Genomic DNA, 11,486 nt, shown 5'->3' on the forward strand with positions numbered 1-11,486 from the left:
CTGAGCAACTTCAGTCGAAAAAGTAAAAAATCAGGACTTAGTTCTGAATTTACCACACATGCTTATGTGTGCACAGGAGGGCAGTTTCATATAATATAAAAGAAAAATGCTTCCCCAAGTGTCCAAAGTATTAGGGAGACCCAGAGCCCTGGGCCCAGCGTGCCACGTGCTGCTTGCACTGCATTCGGGCCAGGCTGCTGAAGGTTTCCAGGATGCTGTTATTCCCTTCAATGTACCCAGGCTTCAGAGCTCAAGGATGAGCCCTGCTTCCAACGTGCAGGTGAAGCAGTATCCACCACTTCCCTAAATCAATCTGTGATTATGTAGCTTTTGCAGAAAATAGGTCAAGCTACATGTGGTTGGGTTCTGCTTTGTGACATGGTTGAAAACTTGTCCCTGACTATTCATGTGCAGCTCTCAGGTTTAGGTGGGAGAGTGAATCTCCCTAAAGCCATGTGGTAGTTTGGCATTTAGGAAAAAAGTGGAAAACACCCATGGAAGTGATGGCTCTGAGAGAGGCTGCTGGGAGTTTAAGCCTGTTTTGCCCTTTTCCTAATCCATATCTCACAGCAAGAAATGAGTAAGTACTCTGGTGATTTTTAACTAGTGCTAAAACCACCACGAGCCATCAGCATGTGGTGCAGCAAACAGATCTCCAGGACAGAGATCTCAAGTTGTGTCAAAATAAATCCAGCCATCTTCCCGTTCCCTGTAGTGTGAGGGAACTGCATACCTGACCTTGCTTTGCTATGGAAGAGAGCGGCAAAGATGCACTTGGTTTCATCGGGCTCGGGCTTGTTCTGCCATCCTTGTGGGCTGAGCACAGAGAGCTGGTGCTTATAGTGAGCACCTGCAGCCTTTGGTTCATACCTTGCTGCCTCTTAGGAGTAAGCTTGAAAGTAAGGAAGGAGAGCATGGAAACAGATGTGGGCACAAGTCACATCTGGAATGCTTAAAGTCCCCATGCACACTTCTGCTTGTCAGGGCACACAGGAAAGCTTGAACAGGCAGCTGGCAGCTGCTGTCCCTCCAACAGCATGCTGTGAATTAATTCCTCGACACCTCCTGCCACTTCCTTTGGGACCCCCTTCAGCTACAAAGATGGGACCTCTTGGGGCCCCCAAGAGGGCAACTAGATGCAACAGGTGCCTCCAATGAAAAGGGAGCTGCATGGAACTGAGTAGAGACTCAGTTGAAACAGGATATTTTGTGACATTTGCATCCAGATTAGTGAGCCCCTTGGGAGTGCTGCTGTGTCACCACAGTGGCATAAAGGGCAGATGTTCAGATTTTTCTCTCATGTTTTCACCACTGCAGCAAGTTTTTACTGAGACATGCAGAGTAGAGCTTGCTATTTCTTATTCTGTAGATCCAAAGCTGAGATACTGAGCATAAGCAAAGAGGCATGTTAAGTAAACAGGCTCTGCTGAATTCCAGTGCACTCAAATTTCCATTTCATCAGTGTTTTAAGCCTTTCCTTTGAGTTACAGTTGGCACTTGCTCCCCCCATAATCCAGCATGTCAAGTCCTCTAGGTGAAGACCACTGCATAAGGCTGCATGATGCATTGCACAGGCAATGCAGTGGGATGATCCCTGCCCTGGAAGACTGAAAACAGACACAGTAGTTGTCCCTGTTAAGTGGAAGGATGTGTCCACAGGCATCAGCACCAGCGTTAGGTGTGCCATCCTGACCACCAGTAGTCTGTCCTTCTTCAGACTTCCAGCCTGAGAGTGATGCTCAAGGTGTTTTGGGGGTCTTTTACACTTCATTCAACTCTAGCTCAACGGGACTTTATGACTGGTTTAGATCAGGTGCAGGTGCCCATGGTTCCCACATGTGTTCCATCAACAGCTGAGCTGCTGGCAGCGGGCACTGTCAGATGGGACCTGATTGTTCAGAAGTGCAAAGCTCAGGGAATAGCAAGTGTGCCAAGTCCATGACTGCAAGGAATAATGTGCAGTGGGAGCAGGGAAGGCCATCCCAATTTCCCACGCTGCTGGTGCTGTAGTTGGGAGGCTGCCTCACAGCAGAGCCATCTTTCTGTCGTTTTTCCCATCAATTGTCTGTCACATCTGCCAATCTAATGATGACCGGCTTAGGTTGACCCCGATTCTGAGGCTTATTAACACCCTCTTGCTGTCAGGCTTGGTGATAGATGGCACATCAGCCCTTGTTTTATTTCATGTACTGTTCCTGTGGGCAACCCATTACCCCACCCCAACTCACATCAGTTTGCTGTTTCCAGCTCACCTTGGCAGAACAGACTCATCTCTGCAGTATGTGTGAGCTGGGGAGGATGGGATGGAGGGTTCCTTCATGCCAGCAGCTCTTAGGCTTTTGCAGGATGGACGAGATAGTGTCCTAATGTGCTGCTCTGAAAGGGATGGTCCAAGGCCCCCATGAACCAGCTCAGTCATCCCTGCTGAAAACTTCACTTGTTCCAGCTGGGTTTTCTGCCTGTTCGGTGACCTGAACTGGCTCATTGAGGGCTGCAGGTGAGCAAGGGAAACAAAAAGGAGCAAATCTCCCTGGCAACCAGTGGTGACAATGGTGCTGAGTTGGGTGATGCACCTTGGCTCTGAGTTTCAGCCCTCTGCAGAGCTCCTGTTTGTCCAGCTGCCTCATGCCAGGGACTGGAGTGGGACGGGGGTTTGCAGGATAGGCAGGGAGGGCATTGGGACTCCCCCTTCACACATCTTGTGCTCACTGTTGGAGGCCATGGCCCTGCCTGGAGGGCCTTACTGCTCCTGCCAAGGGCAGGGATGTCCTTCATGCTCTCACACTGTGTATCTCATCTGCTGGTTGCAGGGTGCCAAGAAGCTCTGTCCTCAGTGTAACACCATCACGTCTCCTGGAGACCTTCGGCGCATCTACTTATGAAGGACCCAGCAGGAGGGCGGGACCCAGCTACTCGGCTCAGCTCATCACACCCAGGGGGAGAAGAACGACCACAACAAAAAAAAGACGTTTTAAAATTCAAAGAAAAAACAAACCAGGGACTCCAGACATGGACTCGAGGATACAGGAGCAGCGGGGAGCCTCGGCTGCCAGGTCCCACAGTTTGAGACCTCCTTCAGCATCTGCAGCAAGCAAAACCAAATCCTTTGTTGTGAAGCCCCCTTTTTTAAAACCAGTGTTCCCCATCACCCATTCCCTGGAGCTGGCTTTGCATTGTGGATGGCTCATGAGCCCTCCTTTGGACTGTGTTGTCGACCACTCTGCCCCCAGGAGACTGGGGAAGGGACCCTTGACAGAAAGATGTTAAATAACCTGTAACTTGTGTTCCTTGATCAGTTTTTGTTTGGTTTTTATTTGTTTTGGTTTGATTTTATTTTTATTTTTTTTGGTTGGTTCTGTTTTGGTTTTTTGTGGTGTTCTAGTGATGACTAAAAGGTTTAAAAAAAAAAAAAACACACCCAGGCAGAAATGAAGCACATGTAATATAGATTATATATGTTTACAATGTTGTGTATAAATGGGATAGACTCAAACATTACATACTAATAAGTTTCCCTTTCTTTTCTTTGGGTTGTATTTTTTTTAAAGAAGAAAAAAAAAATGAGCAGAGAACATTAAACCCATATTTTTCTTGGTTCAGCAAAGTTTTGGCATTAAAGTCATTAGTTTAAAAAAAGTATATATATACATATATATAATATAAATGGTTTAATGTTCTGTGGTGTATATTTCCTCATTCAGATATGAAGTTAACAGCTTTTAGTAATGGCTGTAGCATTGCCCATAACTTACAGAACTTATGGGGAGTAGAGGAGGTGGATTTTTGTCATTAGTTGTAGCTAATGGGGCTATTTATAATAGAATCGTTATCCCCGGAAAGACACAGCTTTTAACTCCTCACCGGGGGGTCAGGCAGGACAGGGGGAATCTGGCTCAGCCCCCTTTATCTTTCCCAGCTGGGGAAGGGGCAAATGGTGAGGAGCTGGAAAGAGGGAGTCTGTCAGAGCACTGTCCTTTCCCCTAGTGCCTGCTTGGGGGTCGGGCTGACACCTTGTGCTCCCCCAGGCCATAGCCCCTTTCCCCTGCCCTGCCTGGCTTTGCTTTCCTCCTTTGGGCAGTGTTTCCTGGCTGAGGGTGCCGGGGCATCAGGCTGGTGCTGAGGCAGGACAGTGGGGATGGCAGGGGACAGGATGGTCCTTCTGGTGGCTTTGCCCAGAGAGACTCAGCCAGTTCCTGTGCAGGGCTGCCTGGCAGAGCTGTGCAAGCCCTGCAGAGCCAGCCCTGCCCTGCTCTCGTTTCCCCCAGCTCCCGCTCTCCCGCAGCCTGCGTTTTTCCTAAGAGGTTTTGGCACTAGGGCAGAGAGCCAAGCCAGCCCTGTCTCGTCCCCCCTGCCACTCCCGGGGTCCAGCAGAGGCACTTTCAGCTGGACCCAGAGGTCCCCTGCAGCCCCAGCTTCTTCCATGCAGTCCCTCATGCTTGTCCCTGTCTCCTGTATCCTCAGCCTTAACCAAAGCTGCCATCTGGCCTGGTTTTTTGTTGTTCTTTTTTTTATTGTCAGGATCCAAGAAACAGATACTGACCCATTTTCCAAGGCCTTGGGACTTCTCCCAGCCCCACACTGTGTATCCCTGCCACGGTTTCGTGGGCAGTTGTGGGGTGCCAGCTCCCCATAGCCAGAAGACAGGGAGATGGGAAAGCTCATCTGCCCCATTCCTTTCCAAGCATATCCCACCTGGCAGCACAACATAGCTGGAGCATTAAGACAGTCTGGAAACAGATGAGGGGTTTGGAGCTAGGACCCCAGTGCTGCTGGGGTGTTTCCAGAGAGGGAAGGGCTGGGTAAGCAGAATGTGGGGGGTGTGACAGTCCCACTGCTGCTTCCCTACCTTGAGCTCTTTTGCAGAGAATAGCTGCAGCCTTGGCATCTCTTGACTGATTCAAAAGGATCCCACTGCACCCAAAAAACCCCAAATGAAATTGAAGGAGCTGTTATTTCATAAATATCTCATCAAAAGGCGACAGTTCCTAATTGGGAGTTTCCCTTGTGTCCACACTGATAACTGTGTGGCCTCTGAGACCAGAGAGCTGCAGCCTCCTCTGCTCTGTGCCAGCAGAGCTCCCGGGAACCAGAGTAAGCCAAGGCACCCCAGAGGGTTCTGCCTTCACAGGGAGACTGTGGGCAGGGGCTGTCACTGCGGGGTAACCCTGCAGCCAGCAGCACAAGGCAGGGGAAGGGCAGGCATGCACAGCTCAGGCTGGATTTGTAAAGGGAGAAAAACTTTCAGGGCACATGGCTCAGCTGGGAGAGTGCTGGTGCTGAGGTCTCAGAGATTGAGAGGGGGCAGCCAGGTGGGTTTGAAAGGCAGCCAGGAAGGGCAAGAGGGTAGGACACCCCTACCCTGCCCTTCCTTGGAAATAGCCTGGCTCCCTCCCATGGCCTTTCTGGCAGGTGTTGTGGACCAGCCATGTGCTTTATGTACGTATGAGTAAAACCATATGTAACTAGTCACTGGTTCTTTGCTTTGGGATTTATTTTTGATTTTTTTGGGTTTTTTTGTTTAAATTGTAAAGCCATCCCCTGTTTTCAAGGGGGAAGCTGCAGGGGGAAGGCTGGGGAGAGAGGCATCCCAGTTTGTAACAGGCATCTGCCACTTCCCCTCTTCCGTAATGAGTTTAAATGATTAAAAAAAAAAAAAAAAAAAAGTGAAATATCAGAGTTACCTATCTTTGCCCAAAGAATCCCAGTTGCACAAAGCGATATTCCGGTGTGTCAATGATTGTGTGTCAGTGTATACTATACAAAGAGGTACTTGTCACTCCCGTTTGTAAACTACATTTGACATTAATTAAACAAGTATAAATCTTGTCGGGTGCTTTCTGCTTCTCTGTGTTTCCCTTTGCAGGCAAGAGGCAGCAGAGACCCCCACAAGCTGCAGCCCCTGGATGTGAGTAATGTCCCAGAGGGGAGTCCTGGTCCTGTTTGGGATGCAGGGACAGATGCAGGGGGATGCTGGGACATGCACCAGACCCCACCGCGGATGGGTTCCCCCAACTGGTCCCCACATAGAGCCAGGAGGGTGGGGCAAAGGGCAGCCCTCAGGGGACACCCCCATAATGAAGTCTCATCGGTTGCGTTAGCTGGGGGCAGGAGACGCCCAGCCCCAACAGATCTATACCTCCTGCATTAGGGGCCTCCAGTGCAGTGTAGGGTTACCCTGACACAGGGACTGGGAGGCTGCTGGGGCGGGGGGACAGAGGTCAGGTTCCCCCCGGCACACGGCTGGCGCCCACGCTTTTGGTTTACAAACATTTTGCAGATGGGTCAACGGGCAGTTTTCAAACCTCTCCCCGTGGCTGTGTCCCCCAGGGATGGGTTGCTTGGGGTCTCCAGGCTGGTGGGAGGAGGCAATAAAGATGCTGGGGACGTCTTCCCATCTGCTGTGCCAAGGATAGGGAAAGGGTGGGATTTGGCCACTTTTTTGGCTGGCAAGAAGCAACGAAGGTCTCAGCCACTCTCCCATCCACTTCCAGCCCAAGGGAGGCCTGAGGCCAGGGTGAGGGGCAGAAACCCTCCCTCCCTCTCCACCTACCCCACAGCAGGCTGCTAATATTTTATTTAAAATATCTTTAGGAAGCAGAGGACCATGATGTATCGGATATATTGAGAAAATGCTAATGTGTAATAGCGTGTGTCAGGGGCCTCGTTCATCACCCCGAGCCGCCTTCTGGGGGATCCATATCTAATTAACAGTAATGAATGAGGGAGCCCACCTAATGACAGCCCGCCAGTTTGTTATGGAAATGAGGCAATCCCATTAGGCAAAACACTTAATTAAACAAACTGCTCGGAGTGTAGGCCGGTGCAGGATGGGCACAGGCCCTTTAGGGAACAAGGCGGGCCCTGGTACCCAGCCCTCCACATGCCAGGTTGGGGGCACAGAGGCTGCTGCAGCCTCTTGAGCTGGGTGCCCACGGTCAACTCCAGCAGCAGGGGGCTGGGGAAGCCAAAAGGGATCTGCCTTGGGGGGTCCCAGCTGGGGAGGGGGCAGCAGGGCAGTTCACATCCCCCTCTCGTCTCTCTCCTTCAATGGGCTCATGGGCAGAGGCCAAACACAGATTTCCAATCAAATGTGTGCACTTGGCTCCTGCTCTATTGACACTGAAGCAAGAAGGGCTCAAGGTTAATTCCTTATCAATACCCTATTGTCAGCTCATCCATCACTCCACGGGGGCAGGGGCTGCCCAAGCTCTCACTGCCCCAGCCCCCATAGGTTTGGGAGGGTGACTGAAGGATGCCGTGCCCACCTCTGGCCATCCCAGCCATGCCCACGTAGCCTGTCTCTGATGGTGCTGGGGTGCACTTGCAGCCATGTGAGGATGCAGAAATGAGAGGATGGGGGGAGGTCAAGTTCAAAGGGAAGGGGATGGAGGGATGCCCATGCCCCAGGCTGGGTGAAGGAGCTGTGTGGGTGTGCTGGACAAGGGGGCATTAGGAGACAAATCAGGTGGTGGCTGTGGGCCCCCATTTGTGTTGTTCTGTTTCCTAATTGCATTCTAAGCCCTCAGCCCTGTGTGCTGGGGGGTCCTGCCAGCCTTTTCAGAAGACTAGCACTAAGCACCTTTCCCAGGGACTACAGGAAAGCCAAGGGAGCTCCAGAGTCCTGATACGTGGAGCTCCCAGAAGTTGGGCCATGGTCTGCTTGATCACACTATTACACAGATTCACTTAAAAGACAGATGGCCTTCCATGGGAGATGGAGAGGGAAGTGCTGTGACCTGGTCTGCTGAGGTGAGAAAGGCAGGAAAGCTATTCCTGCTGTTAGACTTTTGGTTTTAACAATCAGTTAAAGCTGAAGAATGGGATCTAGTAAAAATTTCAGAGGCAGGCAGCCCTAGGGAGAGAAGCTGTTATGTATTAACTCACTATCTCTAATTCTTGTCATCGGAGTTAGCTCTTGCTGGTCTTTTTCCTTGCCCCAAGAGAAGACCTTTTGCAGGAGATGCTCTCAGGCACTCAGAAGCGCTGGGCTGAGCCGTGCTGTTGGGGTCTTAGCCAGGATCTGCTGAGCTGTCTCCTAGACTAGAAATCTCTCCATGCGGGAAAGAGGGGTCCTGCTGCCACCTCGTGGAGCTGCTCCCGCCCGGCACGGGGCTCCCGTGGGCTCTGCCCCCTGCCAGCTCCTGCACGGGCTGTGGAGACCAGCCTCCCTCCTTCACTTCTTGGGATGCAGCACGGGCTTGGATTGCTTGGTTCCATCCCGTCCATTCCCACTTTTCCATCAATGGCAGAGCTCCACACATATGCCTGCAGCATCCCAACATGCATGAAAATGGGACCTCAGTCCACACACCTTTAAAACACCTTTATGAGGTGTGAGCACAGGTCAGTCTCCACACAGGAGCCTCATTTGAATTACTCGTGCTGCAAAATGTTCCCCCAGCTCCAAAACCTGAACCCTGGCTGGCTGGATCCTGCCCCTGGCCTGCCCAGATCCCCACCACAGCCTCTCCCATTGTCACAGGGAGCTCTGGGTGCACTGACACCCTCCCAGCCCTGTCAGGAGCAGCTGAGTGCCCTCCAGCCCAGCCACACAGGCCACCCTGACCACTAAGTGCCTTTTTTTGTTTTTCAAAACCATCCTGTAACATCACCACTGCCTGGGGAGAGAAAGCACAGGGGAGCAAGCCAGGATTGCTTGCTCAGTTCCCTCACAGGAAACACTCAGATGGATTTTGCTACTGAGGGAAAGTTAATTTTGTTTTACCACAACTGTGGCAGCCAGCTGTGACCATCCTCCTCTCCCAGCACTCTTGGTGTTCCACCCACACTACTGAAGTCTGCACATGAGGGCTGGACTGCAGGAAAACAAGCTCTGGGACACATCCCACTCCCTACCCTCGAGGCAAGCCCAGGGATGCTGCATTTTTCCTCCCAATGAACAGATCTGCAGTGCCCCTCCTCCCCATAGCTCATCCCAGAGATTTACCTGGATTTGCCAAGATATCACAACCTTTGGGCTTTCAGTGTTCAGGCTGAAGTTCTTTAGGAACACTGGCTGCGCCAAACCGTGACAGTTTAGCAAGGATTAAGGGTCTGAGGCTGGGTTTTTGTAAATCCAGTAGTGCTTGGATCAGTTCTCAGCCATGTGCCTTTGGGCTCCAAGTTATTAACCTTCTGTTTCAAATAAGCCACAGGAATACGGAAGGCAGGAAGGTGGGGGCACACACAGTACAGGAAAGCAGAGGACAGCATATCACACAGTGCTCACAATCGGAATTAAAACTTGCTGGGACTCAGAAAAAAAAACCCATTCAGAAGACTAGTGCTGTAAATCACTGGCTTGCCCAAGATCACCCTGCTCTCAGAGAGCAGTGTACACAGATCACCTCCAAATTTCAAGTCACTTTTGCAGCAGTGGAAATGCCTGTGAGCACATTCCTGTTTGCAAAGCTCAGGACACCTCTGACTGCAGAGCTGCCCTGGAAAGTGGGGAAGTAGGCTGAGCTGGAGTGAGCTGGCCATGTGGCAACACCGTGCTGGGGAAGTGGGGAAGGAAGGTGCAGCTGACACGTGAGGCTCTCCCCAGAAGAAGCTTCACCATCCTGACAGGCAGGAGCAGAGGGTTTAGCTCCAGCTCCTGCCACCCATGTTCTGCAACAGCCTGAGTGCTTAAACAGAAGTTCAACACCCGCAGCAATAAACAGGAACAGCAGATTCCCAGAAACAACTGTATTAATTCAGAGGTGCATATAATGGAGTGTTTAACTGATCTGTAAAATACTGAACCTGTAGAAACCAGCATGAGGGCAAGTGCTGGTTAAATAGCCTCTATCACCTCTGTCCTCCAAGAGTGTTCACAGTGCTACAAACAAGCTGGATGCTGAGAAGCCCCAGCCCAGATCTCTGAAAAGGCAGATGAATACATGACAGCTCAGGAGCTACAGCATTGACATACAAACCAGGGGCCTGCTTTAAAAAGCTGGGAGATGTCTGATCTGGGCTTTCTGGAGATAGAGGACCATGACTGGATTTTACAGGTTCAAAACCTAGAAACAAGAATTTCTCCATAAAAAGGGGAAGGCTGAAGGCTCCTACCACGGGGTAGCCCTCACACCCCACTGTCACAATGGGAGATGGAACTGGTGTCACACACACGAAGACTGGATCCCAAGCAACAACGGCTCCTGTGCCTGGGGACAGTTTTCACTTCTAAAAAAATCAAATATAAACCAGATCATCAGGCCCTTTTCAGTTAATTCTCACTTATCCTATATACAGCCCAACCCTTCCTCTAAAAACATGCTCATCAGGGGGTTATTCTGCTGTAAAAGAAATTGTCCGTTGTCACAATAGTCTGCTACAAACAGCTGTGTGGTCACTACTGCCACTCACCCTGTGCTTTCACTTCTCTGAGGTGCTACAGTTCTTGTTTTAAACTTCCAAATTATTTTAGTGCTTCTCAAGGACAACCCCCTCTGTGTTTCAATCCAGAACAGCAAGAGTTTTGTAATTGTAGATGACAGCACCCCAAGGGTGGGCAAGACCAGCACAGCCACCCTCTGGCAGAACCTTTTGCAAAACTCCTCCTGCTTTTTAAGTGCCTACCTCTCTAGGGCAGCTCCTTGTTCAAGCAGGCCCATGTCACAGCCCTCCAGAGCTTCTTCTGGCAATTTAAAGTTGGTTAAACCTGTTCATCATATTATTAATTAGCTTGCTATGCTGTGACATAGCATGAACACATCAGCAGGCTCTCCTCTGTCTTTATCCCCACTTCTCCCCCAAATAAACAATAAAACCTAAACCCAAACATGGATGTAGTAAAGTAGTAAAGTGCAATGAGCTACTTTTTCACTAGGTGGAAGGAATTAGCTTCTTGTACACATTGCATGGACTGCAAAGACTGATCATCCGAAGAGAACATTATGGACAAAAACATCGTATTTCATGGTCATTTGTAGGCTGGAGGTGATTTAAAAAATACTGAGTATAAAGCATAGTTCCAAGAGACAGTTCCATTTTCTTCTGCAATTCCACCTTTTTGTTTCAGGGGTCTGGCACAGCTGTAATCCAAAAGTTTCCCTGAATATCCAGATGCAAAATACAGGCTGCTCAAAGACATACAATAACAAATAAGTAGTTCTCCAAGAAAGCAAAATTACTCAGTAGAACACACAAAAGACTGGAAGGAAGAGAAACAAAACACTAGACACATTCAAAAATGTTAGCTTAAACCTCTGGGTTGAAGAAGCAAAAGTTATCACAAATATTCAAGCTCCCACTAAGGATCATAGATCTTTGACTGTTTTATCTCAGCTATTTAATGGAACCACATGATAGTCTGGTCATACTGCCCTGCACACACCTTTTTCTGGTCTTACACTTGGTTTCAGGGCCTGATCTCCATCAAGGAGAGTACAAGTGAGATGCACTGAGAAAAGCAAAAAGTCCTGCAGACTTGACTCTTTTTGCTCACTACAAGACAAAACAAATGGCAGAGAGGGAAAAAAAAAAAAACAAACAACAAA

At 49.9% G+C, this 11,486-nt stretch overlaps 1 protein-coding gene across 3 annotated transcripts in view; it reads left to right on the top strand.

Annotated features, from left to right (window-relative positions):
- The window catches only part of RNF220 (ring finger protein 220), a 220,514-nt gene extending 214,688 nt beyond the window's left edge, over positions 1–5,826 (top strand). For all 3 annotated transcript variants that reach the window (XM_005521088.3, XM_005521087.3, XM_005521089.3), the window contains one exon: positions 2,811–5,826. In XM_005521088.3, the coding sequence (XP_005521145.1) occupies positions 2,811–2,882 (72 nt within the window). In that variant the 3' untranslated portion in view covers positions 2,883–5,826. The remainder of the gene's footprint in view (positions 1–2,810) is intronic.
- Positions 5,827–11,486: the final 5,660 nt, after the last annotated feature.

The sequence above is a fragment of the Pseudopodoces humilis genome, chromosome 10 (genome assembly GCF_049639895.1).
Source record: "Pseudopodoces humilis isolate 2021_Gansu_Grassland_sample_001 chromosome 10, ASM4963989v1, whole genome shotgun sequence".
Classification (NCBI taxonomy): Eukaryota; Metazoa; Chordata; class Aves; order Passeriformes; family Paridae; genus Pseudopodoces; species Pseudopodoces humilis.